At 41.7% G+C, this 20,697-nt stretch overlaps 2 protein-coding genes and 1 long non-coding RNA gene across 7 annotated transcripts; 2 read left to right on the top strand and 1 right to left on the bottom strand.

The window, feature by feature from the left end:
- The first annotated feature begins 1,469 nt into the window (after positions 1 to 1,469).
- LOC118114056 (antizyme inhibitor 1) lies at positions 1,470 to 9,868 on the top strand. Of its 2 annotated transcripts, none has more exons than XM_035164261.1 (12): positions 1,470 to 1,725; positions 3,658 to 3,779; positions 4,887 to 5,096; positions 5,275 to 5,448; positions 5,830 to 6,002; positions 6,193 to 6,327; positions 6,505 to 6,586; positions 6,770 to 6,844; positions 7,182 to 7,347; positions 7,522 to 7,637; positions 8,321 to 8,538; positions 8,661 to 9,868. In XM_035164261.1, exons 3-12 carry the CDS (start codon positions 4,995 to 4,997, stop codon positions 8,773 to 8,775), a joined length of 1,356 nt encoding a protein of 451 aa, XP_035020152.1. In that variant the 5' UTR covers positions 1,470 to 1,725; positions 3,658 to 3,779; positions 4,887 to 4,994; the 3' UTR covers positions 8,776 to 9,868. The 2 variants fall into 2 exon arrangements, with proteins under 2 accessions (XP_035020152.1, XP_035020151.1); XM_035164260.1 differs by lacking the exon at positions 1,470 to 1,725 and adding an exon at positions 2,730 to 2,957.
- A 338-nt stretch (positions 9,869 to 10,206) lies between these two features.
- On the bottom strand, positions 10,207 to 13,592 carry LOC118114055 (Krueppel-like factor 10). 4 transcript variants are annotated; one of them, XM_035164255.2, is made up of 4 exons: positions 13,358 to 13,592; positions 12,586 to 12,816; positions 10,889 to 11,762; positions 10,207 to 10,681 (listed from the first exon to the last, which is right to left on the bottom strand). In XM_035164255.2, exons 2-4 carry the CDS (start codon positions 12,805 to 12,807, stop codon positions 10,428 to 10,430), a joined length of 1,350 nt encoding a protein of 449 aa, XP_035020146.1. In that variant the 5' UTR covers positions 12,808 to 12,816; positions 13,358 to 13,592; the 3' UTR covers positions 10,207 to 10,427. The 4 variants fall into 4 exon arrangements, with proteins under 4 accessions (XP_035020146.1, XP_035020147.1, XP_035020145.1 ...); XM_035164256.2 differs by lacking the exon at positions 13,358 to 13,592 and adding an exon at positions 12,908 to 13,170; XM_035164254.2 differs by lacking the exon at positions 13,358 to 13,592 and adding an exon at positions 12,960 to 13,170.
- A 4,388-nt stretch (positions 13,593 to 17,980) lies between these two features.
- LOC118114118 lies at positions 17,981 to 18,833 on the top strand. The gene is made up of 3 exons (XR_004697424.1): positions 17,981 to 18,043; positions 18,114 to 18,254; positions 18,341 to 18,833. It is a non-coding gene; the product is annotated as an uncharacterized LOC118114118 (long non-coding RNA).
- The last annotated feature ends 1,864 nt before the right edge of the window (positions 18,834 to 20,697 follow it).

Below are 20,697 nucleotides of genomic sequence, written 5' to 3'. Positions count from 1 at the left end.
ATGAATGGAAGTAAAATTGCTTTCATGCAACATGGTTTATGTAAACAGAAATAAAAGATTTAAACTGGATAAACTCAGTGCCTTAACTTTAAAAATACCTTGATTTGCCCAAATCAAAATTTGTAGTTTTTTATAATGTTTAACCAAAGATTGTGTTGAGGTGGGTTCTGTCAAATGTTCACTCCCATTCTTGGTAAATAATTTTCTCACACTAGTAGATCAGGTCTTTCAACACGATTCCTCTTTGCATATTTTTTTATATTCCTGCAGGTGGCTGCTTTGTATTGTCCTGTTTAACATTCACATCAGTGTGAGGTAAAGTTGGTTCGAAGTTCTTTTCACTGAGCAACATTCTTTGGCAAAAAGAGTAGAATCCATTGCTGAGTGACTTAACAACACTTACAACGCTTCTTCTTGCATAAGACCAATTCATGGTGGGTTTAAAGAGTCACTTATTCAAGTACAGAGAGATACTGATATACTGAGATAGATTTGCAGGTGCCTTATCTGAACTGACTGTTTATTACATATATTTCATAATTAAACCTATATATATAATCAATTTGTTGGAGGTGTTTCACCCTTTTCTTTTTCGCTGTGGGACAATGTTGTTTTTTCCTCTGTGACTGGAGACTTTTGGTCTGTTGGGGTTAACCTACGCAAGGTCTTTCCAAGTCTGTGTGTTGATGTAATCTGTTTGCAATGTTTGCAAATAAGAATTCCTGCTGCACAATGCAGCCACTGGAGTATTTGCCCTCACAGTGGGTGGTACACATGTCCCGCTGTCGCATACTCAGTGCCTGCGACAGCTATTATGATCCAAACAATGGGAATCAAACATTGTGTGTTACTGGAAGGCACTTTAGATGGTATGTGCGATTAGACTTATATTTAACATAGGCTCATTTCGTGTTGGAGAGAACAGGCACAACACACGGAATAGCTTTTGTGTTGCAGTGCGAGGCAAAGACGCTGCCTCTCCAGCCTTGACAATGGATTCTAAGCAATAGTTTTATTGAAGAAACAATTGCTGCTATTGTTTATTTTTTGTCCCCGAGGAGTACTCAAAGCTAATCTAACACTCTGAAGGATGTCACAGTTATGAGAACTCACAACTGTTCGCAGAAAAACACATGCAGTGTTATTTGCTGTGGGCTACTCAGGATGATAAAGATTTAGGATTTAGCTCTTTTCTTCAATTAACATATAATCTCCATGGAAACATACAGTTTAAGATAGGTGATAAATGTGTTCATTGAATCCTAGAAAACCTCAAGATGTACATTATTTTGAGATGAATTGTTATTATGTGTATTCCAATTATACACATTTGAATTGATAAGGACTGTACAGTATGTGCCTGTCACTCTGTAACAGTAGCTGAGCGTTCCTTGGCACCCTCCTCCTCCTGTTGAGGAGGGAGACATGCAAATGTCTCTCCTTGGAAAAAAAACACACTGCCCCAGACCCTGCACTTCCAGAGGCAGGCACAACTTGTCAAAGTCACAACAACAAAGGCAAAGGGACGGGGGAAATCCAGTTTGAGCTTGAACTTGAAGACAAAATACATGCATCCATCTAACTCATTACTCATGGGACTTCTGTTTTGCAACTGTTGATTTTTGGCAACAGAAAGAAAGAAAAAGGAAAATTCTGTGAACTTTATCGGACAGCATTTTGTCCTTAATACTGAGCCATGGGGAACACAATGAAGACATAACACAGGTAAACTTGACATTTTTTTGAAGATGGCCTATTTATTGTTTATAAAAGTAACTGTATATAGAATTTAGTCAAGTTTGTGGTTTTGTTTGGTGAAGATACAATTAACTTTCATTGTATATGGAACATTATGTTGTAATAACATAGAATAGAATATAGAATTATAATTGGGACAGATCCAATTCAATATCTGTATCAGCCACTGCCACAATTCACTTGTGAGCTGTGATTTTAAGTCATAATTTCTGTGTAGATGACATCAGGCCAGGAATCTTGTCTTACATGTCTAGTTTGGACTCAATTGGACCATGTATGTCCGAGATACACAACCTCGTGTTTTGACGGCGTGTAATCAAACTTTGATGCCAAGTCACGAAAACGCGAAATTCGTGGTAGTTTATATCTCCATCTTGTTGAGATGACATTCATCTCAATATGAAGTTGAGATGATTATTATTTTTAGGGCCCTCCCACCAGAGGTGCTCGGGCCCTAAAAATAATAATAATAATAATCAACTGGTATAGGTAGTGTTCCAAATTCAGGTATTAGAATCAGATCTGAAAAAATAAGATTGATGCATCTTTGTATAGAATATGGTGAAACTGTAAAACATAGGAATAAAAATAAACCTGCATACGCTCACAGTACACAATTATGTGTATTTAGAATGAGACCATTATTATTGTTGCTATTAAGCGTGACATTAGTCCACGTGTAATCAATCATTTCTTTGGAAAACTGAGGTGTATTTTTGACATCTCTAAATCCCGCCCCTCTGCATTGGATCAATTCGCCGTATTTAAGTAGCATCACGCTGGAAATAGTTCTTATAGTTTGTAATTATTGAGTCATATTGATTATGAGAAAGAAATCCTGAATGAAAACTTTGATGAAAACGATATTTTTCAGCATCTATGTCTTTCATTAATCAAAAGACGTCGTGATATGTTCGTTAACATGCATTTTATTCTGATACTGTAACCGGATGTGCTCCTGTTAGTTTCAGTGGGCCACTTGTTTGCTCCTCGCTCTGTCGCCACTGTTGTCGTCCTCCCCCTCGTTACAAATGGTCCGTAGCCGCTCGCATCTACACAGCATCGACCAACAATAACTCGAGCTAATCCTCCTCGTCCATGGCCGTTTTACTTTTCTCTCCTTGTAAACCCACCACTCTTTAAAAATTCCGCCTAAAAAGAAAAAGCGCTCTGTCCCCTCTTTTGGGTTTTCAGCAGACGTAAGTAACGTTAGCTAACCGCGTTGTTAGCTTGCTAATTAGCATGTGGTTGAATGGACCGGCAAATGTAGCGAAAGCAACTAATGCAAGTTGTAATACATTGGAAATAACGTAATGTCCAGTCGCATCATTGTTGAAACATGATAGATTCCTGTACAACATTTACATTGTGTATAGCTATGTAGCGAGCTAAGGCTAATCTGAACTTTATCAATGAACGTAAACGACCTGTCACAATAGCTAGCAAGGAAACTTGAGTCCGACGTGTTAAATATGGCTGTGAATTAGTAGCAGAATGGGAAGTGTTTGGTGTTTGGAGTGACAATACTTCTTACCATGTAACATAGCAATGTCAATTCATTTGAAACTATCATAATTGCCTTGGATCAAAGTACTTTATCATGGCGCATGGGTCTGAGTACCAACCTTCAGATATTCAATACAGTCTTAACAGAAAACATGTATCACTTATCCAGTAAACCCTAAAACATATTATTTGTTCTTCCTCCATTGCCTTTCACTCAGAACTCATTCTGCCTGCTCGTCAACATTTCCTCAACACATTTGATTGTACAGAGCATTAAATGTGAAGGTAGATTGGAGCCTGTGTCAGTGGAGAAACAGTCGCTCTCCTCGTCACAGTTGTTTCTCTCTCAGTGACTGATTCCAATGTGCCCTGTCCTCATTTGTCCCTGTGCAGGTGTACAACAACTATCCAGAGGATTTAGGGGCAGCTCTATACCGGGAGCCATTTGACTTCAACGCCGAGCCACCTTGGGATCCTAGCTGATAGTGGACGAGTTCATCCCAGGACTCATCCATGTGAGTACATTAGATGTGAACTGAGGAATTTATGCGTACCCTTGATGGATTGTTGATACTCTCATAGCAGAAACACATGCAAACTAAACCGTGTTTTATCTAGCATTTTGCTGTGTGTGTGTTTCTGCTTGCAGGGACAAACATCGTTATTGCTTAACTGAAACTCTTGATAGAAGAAACAGATGGATATATTAAGAAATAGCTTGCCCCAGATAAATCACAAACTATAATATTAGATCTAACATTTCAGATCTATTTTCAGCACTTTCAGTCACTAAAATGACAGGGCACTGTGTTCTGGACTGATTATTATCTGCAGTAGTTTTGCTTAATATATATATATTCAACTAATATGTGAAATGTATATTTAAGCTTTTTTCCATGTTATATAAAATCATGATTGATTTTTAAAGAGACGCTTCGGTCAAGCCATTTCCCCAAATTCTTTAACTCCTGTTCAAGCAGAGGACTAATTAACACCTACAGACTTCAGTCCTTTTTTTCACCATGAAATCAAGTAGGCACCAAAATGTTACCCCTGGCCTACTGTCTATTCATCTGTTTGTTTTAGCCTTGTCATAGTGTAGAACACAGCAGTCTTTCCAGGCACATTGTTTAGTCTCCCCATTTAACCTCCCAAAGCCACAGTCATTTCAGATGTGGTCTAGTCACTACTGTACATCTCTGACGTATTGTGCAACATTATTGAAAGTAAAGTTGTGACAGAGACGCAGACAGTATTGTACCTTGCTTAATGCCATCAAAAAGAACCTTTACGGGTCACCAGCTCAGGGTTTAATGGTGATTGTTGGGAGTAATTGATGGTAAAGTAAATGAACCCTGTGCCCCAGACTCTGTGTTTTCACAGTGGCTTTTCAGAAGAATAGGCCTCTTCCACAAAGCTTTCCCACAACATGAAACCTGTTCTGTGCTCTGATTGGATGCTCACTGAAGTGGCTTGTTTATGGATCAAATCAGAGAAGTTTATCTTCCAGTTAATGAATAAATGAGAGTAGGAAAAAACAAATAATAAATGTATATTGTCCAATAATGGCTAATTTCTTCTGCCCCTTTAAAATTCATGTCTTATGTTGACTTTTCTTGCAGTTTGTTGTAAAAGTCTAGGACCCCAGGGGCTCAGGATCGAGCGAGCAAGACAACTCAGATTAGCCACATTCTTTATGCCTGTCGGATTAGAGGAAAACGGTTGAGAGGATGAAAGGTATTGCTGATGAGCCACAGTATTCTGTTGGCCTGCTGGAGGCAGGCACAGCGCTCTGCGACGTGATTGACAACCACATTAATGAACAAACTCTGGTAAGGAATCTCAGTGAAACATGATGCACGTTTAGCACATGACCTCTTACTGTGTTGTAATTTTCTCAAACGCCTGTTAATGTATTGCCTTGTTAACTGTATGTAGTAATTTTACATGTAGACAAGTTTTGCCAAAGTTTTGCTGACTCTCCCACATGTACACTTCTGTCTTCCTCAGTCGGAGAGGAATGCATTTTTTGTAGCAGACCTGGGAGTCGTACTGAGGCAGCATGTTCGCTGGCGAACGCAGATGGGCCAAATTCGGCCCTACTACACTGTCAGATGCAACAGTAGTCCAGCTGTTATTGAAGTTCTTGCTGCTCTGGGCACTGGATTTATATGCACCAACAAGGTACTTTCTCACAACAGATTAGATCTCTGTTGTCAGATCAGTCTTCACATTAAATAATCACAGTTGCAGTATGCACTGTTTAGGCTGCACGGTCTTACAGACATGTTTTAAAGAACTTGTTACATGGTACTAAGTTTGGATCAATATATACCACCCCTCCAAGCAACTACTAGTACACTTATATAGAACAGTATTACACAACCTCTGGTGCACCACCAAGTGGTCAGTGTACCTCTGCTCACCTTTTAAACGTTGTTGATCATGTATTTTGTTTATGGTAAACCATGCAGGATGGACATGATATAATAAATTGTCTGTTTACTAAACCACATACTGTATAGTACTGAAATACAATTGTGTCTTTTTCTCTTTGTATGTCAGTCTGAACTGGAGCTGGTGCAGAGCTATGGTATTCCCTCTGAAGACATAATCTACAGTGGTGTCTGCAAACAGGTCTCCCAGATTAAATATGCTGCTAAGAATGGCATTGACCTTCTGGTGTGTGATAATGAAGCAGAGCTACGCAAGATTTCACGCTGCCACCCCAATGCCAAGTAGGTGTTTGACTGTATTAGTATTAAATCCCAGGGCCAGTGATTACATGACATGAAATTGCCATTTCAACATTCTTAAATAATTGGCTCAGTTATCAGTTATTACTCACTATTCATTATATGAGCAACAAAAATGCTTTTATCAAATAATGATGTACCATGGTTCTTTGTTTCCTGTGTGTTGATTCAGGCTGCTGCTGCAGGTGGCCACAGAGGCATCGAGCCCAGACGATGAGATAAGCATGGCATTTGGCTGTTCCCTTAAAGACTGCAGACATCTGCTGGAGAGAGCTAAGGAGCTCGGTGTACAGGTCGTTGGGGTCAGGTGAGCTCTGCAGAAATGCTCTGTGATTGGTTATAAAGCAGTTTGAAGAAATGCAACTATAGATAGGGTACAAAGACGAATACAGAACTCACTCGAATTTACCAACCAGCCTACTACATAAATAAAATTGAGCAATTTTTTGGGTGTCATATTGACCATGAAACCTTCACCCCAAAGGTCCCACATTTCCGTCTCCTGTGAAGATGACCAGGTGTATATTCATGCCATCTCAGATGCCCGCTGTGTCTTTGATATGGGAGTAAGTAATTACAAACATTGTTATGTAGCTTGTTACACTGCTCAGTTCAGTGACCACCACTCTCCATCACCTTCCGACACACAGTTTAACCCTTGGACACTTGCGGTCGCTCTATAAACACTCAGTACTTTGATGATCACTTGTGATTTTGTTTACACATTAACAAGCTTTTGTCTGCCTCAGGAGGAAATTGGCTTCAACATGAAAATCCTGGACATTGGAGGCGGCTTCAGTGCCTCTGACACTCCGCTGGAGCTGGTCAGTGAATTCCATACACACCACACGGGTAGAGAAATGTGCAATGTACTGCATTGAATTGCATTTTTTTGAAATGATGGGGACAAAGAAATTACAGTATCTTATGAAATACAATGTATTATCTATCAGTTTTCAAATTGTACCATGTGAAATATTTTTGATTTTGCTGCACAGCCATAGCACACACTGTATTCTGTGGTATTTCTACTATGATGGGCTTGATTGATGCCACTCTTCAGGGGTTGTCGATGAGATTGATTATAATGTCTTAATTGTAAAATTTGGAGGCCTACCCGTTTTGGTTCCTACTTTTTACCACTTGGTATCTTCTTTGCAGATCAATAGTGCAGTCATGTCTATGGTGGACCTATACTTCCCTCTGTCTACTGGGGTCTCCATCATTGCTGAGCCTGGCAGCTTCTTCGTGTCCTCTGCTTTCACCTTGGCTGTTAACATCATTTCCAAGGAGGTGGTGGCACGAGATCGCCAGAAACAGGCACATGGTCAGTCGATTGTCACTTTCACTGATGCATTCTGTAATGTCAGCCCAACTGCTGCGCCAAAGACAACTATGCAAATTTCTGAATCTCAAGCTGTAATATACAACTAAATATGAACAAGTTAAAGAATAAATACCTTGCATTCTCAAAGATTTTGTGCAAAATCTGTCTCAACAGATGAGCTTTATCCAAACGATGAGCCAGAGTTCCAGTACTACATGAACGAGGGAGTGTATGGATCATTTGCCAGCAAACTCTCTGAAACAAGGATCGCTGCACCATCTGTTCACAGGGTGAGTCACAAAAATTCTCTGGGTCAAGATGTAAACATATCTATTCATTCAACCTTTATTCATATAGTGAGAGTTGTTTTCTCTCTTTTACATCAGCTCACTCTGTACACAGGACAATAAATACAAGCACAGCTTACCCATAGTGCAAAACTTAAATTGGTCAATTGTCAAGATGATCAACATAAAACATTTCTTTTATAAAGTGAAATTAAAATGGTAAAATTCTGGAAGCCTTCTGGTTTCTCTTTCTAGTTTGACCAATCACCTTTCAGCAGGCTTTGGTTGCCCGCAGGTAAACATTTCATGTGGCGAGCAAAAGGGGTAAAACACATTGACCGAAAATGCATCAGCTATCTGCTTTTTAATTTATCTGCATTTATACACAGGTATGTGTTAATATAGATTAGCCAAAGTGACGCCTGGACCTAAAACACCTAGAATAAGTATCACTGTTTGTGTTTTGTGTGGAGAGTCTTGGCCCGGTTATCCACTTTCGACACCAGAAGCCCCAAAATATCCCCCTTTGTCCCAGAGGCTAATTTGTCATCAGAGGCTCCGAGATTGTGTTTCCCATAATCTCACTGTTATTAAGTGTAAAACACCACTTCTTACACTATAGTTTACTGAAACAGATTGTTGTGATGCATGTACAAACGGACAATCTCTTCTGTGTGTGCTATTAGAACACCTCCCTGGATGCTCCAGTGTTCAGCAGCAGCCTGTGGGGTCCCTCTGGGGATGACCTGGATCAGGTAGTGGAGCACTGTTTGTTACCTGAGCTCAACATCGGAGACTGGCTCGTGTTCACCCATGCTGGGGCCTACAGTCTGGGCCAGCCACTCAGCACCACCACTGACTCACCCCCACCCCCTGTATACTATGTAATCTCCTCCAGAGACTGGTAAGGACAGGTGATAGATGGTATTTTTAAGATTGAACTGCGTGGCTAAGTTTTAAATAATCCTTGTCTTCTGACCATACATGTGCCTCTGACTCAGGTTTGTTTTCCTTTTCCTCCACCAGGTTTGAAATGCAGGACACTGGTGTCGCCCAGGAGGCTACAATGAAGAACTTCTCATTGGTCCCTTATTTCCTCAATACCTGCCAAACAGAGGCTGCACTCTCTGTCCCAGCTTAGCAATCATCAGGACAGGAGGGCTTTTACTTTACTGTGTTCTGCTGCTAGCTACGTCTCCTCAACATTCCACTGGGATGAAGTAAATTAACAGTGCAGATAGTGCTTGAACTTGCTGGGACCAGATATAATTGATCTCACAAAGCCTAATGTACAATGTAACTTGTGTTTAGACCTGGACACCCCAAGGTGTTAATTAGTATCCAATAAGACAGATTCATTCTTCCCTTTGCTTTGGGTATCCCATGGCAGTACAGTTTACACTCATACAGTAGACATGAAATGATTTTAAATAATATTTGACAAATGTATTATTTGTATCACTGCTGCTCTTGTAAAGTAAGATATATATATATATATATATATATATATTCCAGAGTGAAGCAGTGTATTTAAATAGAACACAGTTCTGAGACCTTGTAGGGTTAGCCTCAAGATGTATTTTAATGATTTTAATTGGTTGTATAGTTTATTTTGTGTGATAAAAGCTTCATACCAGTCATTTAAAATGTGTCGTCTTTATCGCTGTTTTAAACTGAAGGCTCGCAGCACTATGTTGCTGCACATGTGACCGTGCATTTATTCATCTGTTTGATGAAGCCAGTGTGATCAATGTGCCGTCACCTGCTCCTGGTAAACTTCAGTCTGCCCTTGTGTTTGTTGGGAAGCTAGTGGCTTGGTGTTCACCAGTAAACTGGTGTTGTGGTTTGAGGTCTGAGGTGCGAGTGAAGGACCAGTTGGTGACTGCTTTACCACAACGTAGCAGCAGATTTCGACAGCACGTGTTGCAGATGGAACAAAGCAAGTGTTGATGAGTAGCAAATCAGCTAACATGGAAAAGGGGCTTGTTTTGTTTTTTTAAAGAAATCAAAACTGAAACTGTTAAAACCCATCATATTTTACAATTTCTATTGTATTTGTTTAAAAAAAAGATTTCAAGTACAGACATGTTCGGATTCTGCAAGTGTACTTGCAAAGTCTGCATCATATCTGTGAAGTGGTCTTCCAATCTCTGTGTAAGGCATGACATTACCTGTATATACACTTCTAGCTGTGCTTGTCAACCTGAACAATAATAAACACCTCACTGACTGGACTGAATGTGTAATGTTATCATAAAACACCATAAATGTTGTACTTAGTGAAACCAACCTGCTGTTGTACAATCATAGCAAAAAAAAAAAGATAATCCAATTCTCATTCTGGATAATGTGAAAACAGACTAAAGGTCAAAACCGTTTAGGAACTATTAAAAATACATATGTTATTGTAAATCTGTGCTGTGTGATAGCATGTGAAATATCTGGATAATTTCTAATTCCATGGCTCTTATACCTGGCACTGACATAACTCTTTCATCATCCAAATAACATCCAGATACAGATCAGACTTAAATTCCAGGAGTAACGGGGGTGTAATAAATTCTGGACACAATTTAATAATGACCGAGAATAAATGTTTTTAAATTTAATAAAGAGTTCAACATCAGCCTCAAAAAACAACTTTGTGCAAAATTGCAGTGTAACAAATAGATTATCATGCAACATTCACATGTCAAATATCACTGAGTTAAACATACAACACATTTGGTGTGGGGAAAAAAGGGAAATTGCTTTAAGAAAACTATTTACATTTGATTCTGTCAGTGTAATTTCTCAGTCGTTGGCTTCATTAGGAGCAGCCAGGCCAGCAGCCTGGGTGACCCCTAACCTCCAGCAAGGCATCTTCTTCGCTGCTAGGTGTCTCCGGGCATGCTTGGCCAGGTGGTCACTCCGTATGAAGCAGTTGAGGCACATGGGGCAGACAAACTTCTTCTCTCCCGTGTGGGTGTGGCGGTGGCGGGACAGCTCATCAGAGCGAGCGAATCGCCTCTCACAGCCCTGCCATTTGCATTTAAAGGGCTTCTCACCTGATGCAACACAGACAGTAAAGTGGAAACTGTATCGTCACTGAGGAACATCTGATGTCTCATCTATTCTCTTTTAACTACTATTACTCTTTTAATCATTGTCTGCACCAGATGCTGACATGTGACTGGGTTACATGATTAAAAGATGTACACTTTCCTGACACTGCAATCACAGTACAATTACTATCCACATCTCTCATCACTTACCTGTGTGCGTCCTCATGTGGGCCTTGAGGTGGGAGCTCTTGAAGTAGGTCTTGCTGCAGTCCTCATGCGAACATGCATAACTTCGTACACGGGACACCTCTGGCTGCAGTGGGTTTTGTCGTTGCTGCAGCAACGTACGACGAGGTGCAGGCGCGATGGCTGGTAACTTGTTGCCACCAGGTGTCACCAGCGCTGGCTGAATGTACAGAGCAGAAATGACCAGCTGAGGGACAAGGAGCATTAGGGGGCCTTGTGCAACCTGACCCCCAAGAATAAAGGCCTGGGCAGAAGAAGCAGTGTGGTGTTTTGGCTTCTGTAGTGTGTGTTGTTCTGTTAGTAGTTGGTGTTGCATCTGACTCTCAAAAGCTGTTATAGGCTTTTGCACAACAGTGGTGGACAGAGAAGAGACAGGAAGAATTTGACTGTAGACAGGTACAGGAGAGACACGCTGAGGTATGATGGATTTATCATCTGGGCCTGAAAGGCTCCTCTGGGTCTTGTTTTCCTTCCCCACTTCCGGGTAAGTCACAGTTAAAGGCTTCTGAGGTGAGTCAGACTGCATTACAATAATCTTCTCTGAGTCTCTGGTGTTCAGCCCATCTTCAAAGTTCAAATCTCTTTTGAAGTCCTTAGTATGAACTTCAGTGAGTCTGTCAGGATGGATGCTGCAGCAGCAGTGCTGACCATCTGCCGTGTGACGGATCACACTGGTGCATTGGAACCTCTGCTGAGAAGCAGCAGTGTGTGCGACCAGATTAGCGCCTTCTGCTGGCTGCCAAGTCAGACGTTCAGATAGTGCACGTTGATGCAAGGTAGCAGCTGAGGGTAGATGTGTGGCCTCGCAGTGGGGTGGGCTGTATGGAGGTGTCATACACTGAGAGGAAAGGAAGGTTATTACATTTTTAAAAAGGAAATTCTCAGATTTCTCAACCTGCGCCTTATGTTTGAAAATGTGATTGTGTCAATGAAGGGTACTTACAAAAAGTTTGGAATTGGTCCAATAGATTGCCTCCGCCGGCAGCCGCAACTCGACAGCAGTGGTTACAATGCAATCTTATGGGCAACTGCGACAGTCCAATCTTTGCTAAGAGTCTGGCTACATAACAAATGTCTCGCTCAAGAAGTCTCACTCACAACCATGCAGCAGCTCGTCTCCCTTCTGCTTGTTGATCTCCTCCTTCATTCCTCAATTTGTCAGAATTCTTATTCTGTAAACTCCGGCTCAAACAAGTAGGGATGGCCATCGAAGTCAAATCCTTCATTAACATTGTCCACATGAGAAAAAGATTCAGCCAAAATAGTTCCACTCAGTAAAATCCAAACTCCTCTCTCCAACTCTCTCATTCATATTTCCACCTCCATCTTCCTGTAACAACCCAAGTTTCATGACACTTCAGAGTGAGACTCCTTTATGAATGTGGCCAGAAACTTAGCAAAGGCGCAGAATAACAATTTTAACCTTTTAATGGTGACAAAAACACTTTAGTGGACATTTCATGAACTGTTGTTGTTGCACAATAAGACTACATTGTAGCCACTGCCACTATATCACCGCCGGCAGAGGCAATCTACTGGAACAGAATAGAAGCATAGTACAGACAACTCTTCAAAATACTCTTGTGCCTAAAGCTATAGTTAAGACCAGGTATGCAAAAACTTTGTCTAAACTCTTAGCCAATTTGTGTCACAACACTTACCAGAGGGGATTCCTGTACAACAGTGGACTCTGGAGGGGCAGACTCTTCCTCTGAGCAGTCTGAGGATGGAGTCAGGGGTCTGAAGTGTCTCAGCCCAAACCTCCTGGTTTTCCAGTGATTATTCATGGACATCAGAGCCTCCACAGCCTCCATGTCGCCTGCACCCATAGCTGCAGGCTGGAGGTCACTCTGGATGTCTGATTGGAGCTCCTCAACTTCCATGTTGGATATCTGGTATGAGAGCAAAACAAAATGTTTTAGGCACAGCACTAGACAATGCAGAGTTCCTTCATTAGATTTAGATTTGGTAAATGTTCAATACATCACATAGTCTTGAATCACTGGGCTGGATTTAAGGATTTGCACACAATTACCCATGCATCATATAGGCAGGTCATGTCTCAGGCTCTCAGCAACATCCATTCAGTGTTACACAGCCTAATGATCACTGCCATCACCAGCAGAATATGTAGAGGAGCATGTGAAGTGAGCATGATCAGCTGCGGCTATTTTGCACTGGGGAACTTTCACCTACTTCCATGGGGGACAGAAGCACCAGCTGTGCTGCTTACACAAACAGTCACACCACACAGTCTAACTAGCCCTCCCTGACCTGACCCCCACACACACACACACACACACACACACACACACACACACACACACACACACACACACAGTACATGGTTATCATCATATCCATCACATCGAACACCATCACTTATACCCAATATGAAATGTTACTTAGAAGGAACTAACCCGATCTACTCACATCTTAAGGCAGGTTTAAGAGCTGGCAGCTCGGCAGCTCCTTGTGCTGATCTCAGGAAACCAGACCTGCTCCTCAGCCTCGTCCACAGTCATCGATTCCAACGTTTCAAATGCGGTGCCGGAAAAGAGGGGCGGGGCCCATGGCGTCGCCCAATGCTGAGAAAAGGTGTGTGAGGTACCGACCAATGGAAGACGGAGTGGGTGCGTGATCGGCGGCTGACAGCCCCGTGGAGACGGTGTGGTCCCCCTGATGGTTTATAGGTAGTGTGGGAAACATCCTCGTGCAGAGCCGGAGAGCCCCCACCGGTCCCCCACATGTCCTAAGGATCCCATTATCTTAGCAACTTCATCCCAGAATGTTATCAAACTGCAGATGGCAGTATACTCTTCAAATGTATATGCACTTTGTCTATGATCATATCGCTTTGTAGTACAGTGGATGTGGATTGTTTAAAAAAAGACTCACTAAAATTGACCTTCAACCCATTTTACCATTTGATTTATTGCTCTATCATTGTTAATTGTTAAATAAATGAGGGGATAGATGAGGCATCCCAGAGACAAGCATATTGGTTCTAGTTATAATGGGCCTACAGTGATAAGTAATATTTAAGCTAGTTTATAAGAGTTTTGTATTTACTCAAATTAAATAATATAACATATATTTGGATGTTAATAATTGTAAAAATATATTAATATTAATATATCAATAGCTTTTCCTCATTATGTCGTCTTACTAATTGTTAGAAATACCAGCCTTTTTCGAATTGTTTAACTGAGCCTCTTGTTTGGCTTGGATGCAGCTTTCTGTGCCTCAGACACTCCCAAGATTAAGATTGCTTTATTGTCCGGCAATCATGCACACACAAGCAATGTGGAAATTGATCCTCTGCTTTTAACCCATCTGTGTGAACACACACAGCACACATAGAGCAGTGGGCAGCTATGGAAAGCACCCAGGGAGCAGATGTTAGGGGAGTAATGTGCCTTGCTCAGGGGCACTTAGACAGTGGAATAGGGGGAGTCCGACTTGAACAGATACAGGTCTTGTCCATCCTCCGGTCCAGGGTAGTTTGCCAGTCCTTTGCCTTGAACCAGCGATATTCCAGTCTGATGTCCCTTTTTCTAACCACTAGTCCACCGCCGCTTATTTACAGCCAATTGGTATTGTTTAACGTTTTTTCTAATCTAATGTGATTGGTAGTTGCCACAGTCACTTGGGCCTCATTCACTAATATGTGCGCAGAAATGTTCTTACTCTATGCACAAAATCAGCGCCGGATTCATGACAAGTGCGCACCAGCCAATTTTGTTCTCACCGCCAAGTGTATGTTTGTGAATCAGAATCCCTCTAAATTGACAGGAGTGTGTCTGCTATCTGCAATTAGCATATTGCCACGCCTCTATTTCTCCATATAAGTACATCCGTTTGGAGTATCATGACGATAGCCATGTGCTAAACAGAGATGTTATAAGAGATAGACCAAAAAGGTAAAAACAGAAGAATTTCACAACAGCAGAAATGGAAATAATTGTGTCTGAGGTGGAAACCACAAAAGAACCATTTTTCTGTAGCGTTTCCTCCAGAGTGACAATGTTTTAAAAAAAAAATGACATCAAAGTTGAGGCCAAAAAATGAATCGCAGACCAGAAAAAAATAAGGAAACAGGAGGAGGACAAGGAACAACAGATCTGACAGGATGAGAGGCTGCAGCTAATGTTTGGACAGTCATCATTGAGTGGAATTTGTTCAAGGAATGAGGGAGAAAGAGATGACGTCCACCAAGTACCATCACCTAGAGGTAATTTAATTCATAATTGTTAAGATGATATTTGCAACTGAGTTGCCAGTGCCAGCCACAGTCCACTTCCCTGTCCTATTTCCTGAAGTCTCATCAGCATGCCTAACCGACGAGGTTGTACAAAATCAGCTGGCTCTCCTGAAGGAAATTGTGACAGGAATAGAAAAACATTAATGAAACACTGAAACAGTTGTTGGATGTCCTCACAAGTAAATAAGTGCATGACTGAATATGTGTGTGTGTGTTATTTCATTCAGAGTAATTAGGATAAACACATGAGGAAAATTGAATTATTTCACAACTTTATTCAGTATACATTTTGAAATAAGGCATTTGAACTTACCATCATTAAAGATGCTGCATTAAAGTGTAGCGGGCCAGCACTGCAGCCCTGCCAGGAAGGTGGTGGTTTGGAGTGGGCGTGGTTTGGACTCCGCAGCCATGTCACTCACATGTAATTCAAGTGGGCGTAGTGTGTAGTAGGCATGTCATGTTATATTGGGCATGGTTTGTACTGTCCGTAAGGCCTCAGCTGGATGCACTTGCTGACACTGGCTGCATTTGATTTGTCCATTTTGCTTAGGAACCTTCCTAAATGAGTGAAATGACCCGAAAGTAGGTCATTGTCCGCCATTATAATAGCTGTTCAAAGAGTCTAAAGGGTAAGGAATGGAGCTTCAATGCTTCCTAATTTATCTCCTTTAGCATAGGAAACATCGTACCATCCTTTATGAAAGGAAAGGAGAAAATGGCGCCCAAAATTCTTTGCTGCAGCAATATTTAAGGTGACACAACATTGTAGTTGCACCTGGACACACCCACGTAAATATAGAATACGTGGAATACGTCACAATAGTGGTTAGGAAAGGAGATTATTTGGACTTTCCGAATGCAGCCACCGTTTCAGACGTACGCATTCTCTATCAAGGCTGCCAAAATTGATAAAATGATATGCATATATCAAAAATGTTCTTGTCGTCTTTAAAAATAAAAATGTTTAACCAATATAAACATTTATTAAGTTCAAATAGCTGTATGCCTACATACATGCACATACACACATACCAGTGTATTTATTTGTCAATCATCGAGTGCTGAAAATAATACCACATGGTTATGTTTTCATACTACGTAGTAGGAATATTTTAAGGTGGCTAATATTTATGTATTTATGTGCATCTTTCATAGAAGTAAATATAACCAGTGTAGTTAATGTCTTGTTGTCCACCAGACTTTATGACTGATATAGAAAGGTCATCAGCTTTGATGATGACATTATTTTTGAACAAACATGTAAAAACATGTCCAATTTGATTGCTATGGCCATCATTGTAACAGATGACAGAGGACAGTCTGTATCTAACAGTTTGTGTTGTGCTATCATTCATAAGTATTTCTATTGATTTACATGGGAACACTGACTTTTTTGGTATCACTCCGTTTACGAGCCGGGGCAAAATAAGGATTAAAACTTCAGGTAAAAATATAGTTAGCTTTTTCAACACCATGAAGCCGCATGCCTCGCATCTTTCCGGAAAGGTCCTGTTAGTGATACTTCGCTCCCAAAGAGATGAAATGGTGTCATATTCATAAGCTTGTGGTAAAATCTGAGAGTTTTGTTCTGAGGTATCCAATGTGGCAAGCTCACATTGCTCGCACCTGCCTAACACTTTAAAAATAAGATTCATTTGCACATCCCATTGATTGAGCCACATCCATATAGGTTCTAGAAAATCATATAAGTCATTGGCCATTGAGAAACGTAACAACGGAAATGTCACACTCAGTTCACTCAAAACCATGTAGATGTCTGCTGAACAGAAAGTCCTGCCTGGGTTTTTGAGGGCTGTCATAATCAATTTTCCAAATGCTGGTGTTACTGAGTGCTGTATAGCATGCTCAGGGCTATGAGATGATGATGATAATGTCTGCTGCACAACCTCCAGGTTTACCACAGCCTGCAGCAATGCATTCATCCAGCAGTTATCGTATAGATTTGGAAACCTACAGATTGATTTGCAGGGGTCGCTGTCCTCTGCCATGTCAGTGTCACATGTCACACTGGTCTCATGCTGTTCTGCAGGGTTTGACTCAACAGTGGCCCTTGGATTGGCTTCAGCCTCTTTGGTGCTAGTTGCTGAGTCGCTCAGATCAGTGGAAACTACTAAAACACTGTTTTTGTCATCTAAGCTTCCATCTCTCTCTCCAGGTGGGAGGTAATGGTTGAATAGTTTACTGACACTTTTAGTGACTGCAGTGCCTACAAGGAAACCCAGGGTTAGGATGGGCATGTTGCTGTTTTATTCCTTCCTGAATGTGTGTGCATCTAATCTTAATTAGATGCATTTCTGCTGTTCTTTTTGGTGGGACTATACTGTCAAGTTCTTCTTCTTTGTTTGGTTTATTGGCAGATGGCAACCACCATCAATTTAGGTCTGGTGCCTTTGATCATAGGATCATAGAATCTGAAAGAATGCTGTGTGTTGACAACACATGTCAATGTGTTGACATCATACAAATATTCTGTCTGTGTATGATGGAAAATATCAAAGGTAATTAAAAAAAAGGGGGTTCATTTTCTGTACTGAAGCTGAAAAAGAGGGGCTAAGCGGAAAAATGAGCTACAGCAGCCCTTTTAGCCCTTCATAACTGCCTTGTTAAGTTTCTTTATAATTATGATGAAATATTTGTGTCTGTTGTTGCTTGTGCTCACATGCTGGTACATAATGTAAATATACTGTATATGTGAGGGTTGACAGCTAGGAGTTAGAGCACCGCCCTGGTAGGTGGGATTGGAGAGCTCCCCGCCTTTATAAGGACAGGTGCAGGCAATTACTGCCTCTTTGTCTGATGCCTGGTAGATGGTGACTGCTGTGTTTGTGCAGGTAAGGGAGACTCGGAGAAAGATGTTTTATTTACCCGCTTGAAATCTAACGAGGTGTCTTATATATTTAGTTGGGTGGCTGTGTCTCTCGACCCAGATTTCTGTGGCCCCATGGTTGAGTGAAGATTCAGGGTTCGCCTCTCCCCTGTTTGAGCCACAGTACAGAGTCAGCCATCCATGGACGCTGTAAAGTAGGGCCCCATTTGAGCAAGGTAATATAATAGCAACATAAAGGGTGATCCGCTCTAATGTATTTGGTTGCAACTTGATAAATGACCTTGTCTCCCCCTCTTTGCAGATTAAGTGCCAGACTGCTGCTTTGCCTAATTCCAGTGTTGTCTGACCACTGGTTTCTGTGTTGGTTTTATCCTGTCGGTCCGACATCTCATGCATCACATTCCTGATGGACTGTTCAACCTTTAATCGTATTGATTGTTGTTTTTAAATAATTTATTGTGACCCTAAACCAACTGACTCTCTTTTCCTTGTTTTAGGCAGCTGGACGAGCTATGGGGAGTATAGTTGTGGGATTCACACCACTTTGCATGTTGGCCGAAAGGGTGGTGGTCACTTGTGTGTTGTGGTTTTGTCCGTGCAGTGTGAGTTGCAGTGGTAGTGATCAGTGTGCTCACGTGGTGGTGTCTATTGGGGTTTGTGATAGAATCTCCCCGTAGTAAGTACGCTGCCTACATAATGGTCCACGCTATTTAGGTTAGTGTGTTGTATCTCTGTGGTCACAGTATTTGTTATTTTAGCTTTTATAAACATTCAGAAATAAAAGGCTAATTGTTTTTTTTATAATTGTCCATCATTTTTCCCTTTCTCAGGTCCCTGATTCTAGTCCTCCCATTATTAAATAAAGATTTAATTGTGAACTGAATGCACATCTCTGCTCTTCTTGAACCCCTGAAATTTGATTGTGTCCATGCACACTGATGTCAGGCCACATATAAATCAAAACTTCAGTCGAAAATGCTACAGACAACCAGCCACATTCGTATAAATAATGTGATCTTAGTGATCAGATCTCAAGATGCATTGAGGAGACATTTTGTGTTCACACATGTATTTAGGGCTGTGATTTGATTGGATCACTCAGGACCAAGAGTACCCAGCTACATCCAAGATGGTGGACCTCGCACATGCGCAGAAGCCCCTCAGCGGGAGCATGTGCAACAGACATCTTCGCACTTGACGATAATGCGATCGTAGCAGCGGAAGTTGGTCTTTTGTTGTTTTTTCACCTGTGCAGTGAGAAGGGTCCAGCTGCAGCCCTAACTTAAAGGAAGTTTGACTTCGAAATTAACAACCAAACTACTGTTGCTCATTTTAAATGTAAGAGCAGCTTCTGCTCCTCTTCTCAGGCTTTGGACTTTTACAGTGCAAATGACTGCTCCACGTACTCAAAGGTTTATATGACGTACTACTTTACTATATTGAGTTCTCAGTTACAACATTTCTACTGTAATTTATCTTAATTTATTTTAATCAAGTCTTGAAGAGGAGTTTAAATGCACCAAGACATGGCTGTAGATGACCCTCTCAGAGTCCCTAGACACATCTGTATGGGCTGTTTGACCATCACGGACAACAGGACTGAAATGGACACCAAAAGCAGAACTCCAGCACGCACACATTGTGGGCCATGTTCAACAGGGAAGAGGAGGTTTGGGCCTAAGTCAGTAGACCCCCGTGGGACAAGGCAACTACTCCAGAGCGTCGAAAATTAGTACTCCCCGAAATCCGGCGTCAGGAAGAGGCAGCAAGATGTGCAAAGGCTGTCACTCAAGCAAGACAGGGGCAGTGGATGAAATGGGAGCGCATAGAGAAAACGATCAGCTGAAAGGACGTGGAGAATGGAAGCAAGCAGGATTAGCTTCCTGCGTAGAGCAATTTATGACATCCTACCCTCACCCAAAAACCTACAGCAGAGGCTGAACGAAGATCCATCCTGCCCACTATGCTCAACTCCAGCTACCCTCAGGCACATCCTCACTGGTTGTAAAACAAGCCTCTCCCAAGGAAGGTATACGTGGAGACGCAACCAGGGACTCAAAGGCCTTGCAGCAACAATATAAATGGAACTGCTACTCATGCCTTTCCATCGAAAACATCAGATGCAGTTCAAAGGACAACGTTTGTTCGAGAAGGGGAACAGGGACAGAAAGGGCCTCCACCACTGAGCAGTGGCAGTCAGATGGAGCAAGTCCGAGACTGAGAGATGTTGGTGGACGTGGGCCAGCGGCTTACAGTCCCATCATATATTGTCACTACCACCCTGAGACCAGACCTGGTACCCTGGTCCAACACCCTGTGCATCATTTACTCTGTAGTATTGACAGTACCCTGGGAGGATGCTGTTGATGAAGTGAATGAGAGGAAAAGGCTACGGTATGCAGACATGACATTTGAGGCAGAACAAGGTGGCTGGAAAGCAGTAGTTTGCCCTGTGGAGATTGGCTGCAGGGGTTTCTTTGAAACATCCATCAGGTTGCTCAAAGATCTGGGGATTGCGGGAAAAGAAACATTGCACACTGCAGAACTCTGTAGCCAATGGCTCTGGATCAGGAGGACAGATCCCAACTGGGCCCCAAAGGCTAGGGACATGCACCCAGGTCTGATCAACCTGTGGTGGGCCTGCCTTAGAAGAGGGTG

The sequence above is a fragment of the Hippoglossus stenolepis genome, chromosome 8 (assembly GCF_022539355.2).
Source record: "Hippoglossus stenolepis isolate QCI-W04-F060 chromosome 8, HSTE1.2, whole genome shotgun sequence".
Classification (NCBI taxonomy): Eukaryota; Metazoa; Chordata; class Actinopteri; order Pleuronectiformes; family Pleuronectidae; genus Hippoglossus; species Hippoglossus stenolepis.
Note: the sequence above shows the minus strand (reverse complement) of the source record. Positions and strands in the feature narration are given on the sequence as shown.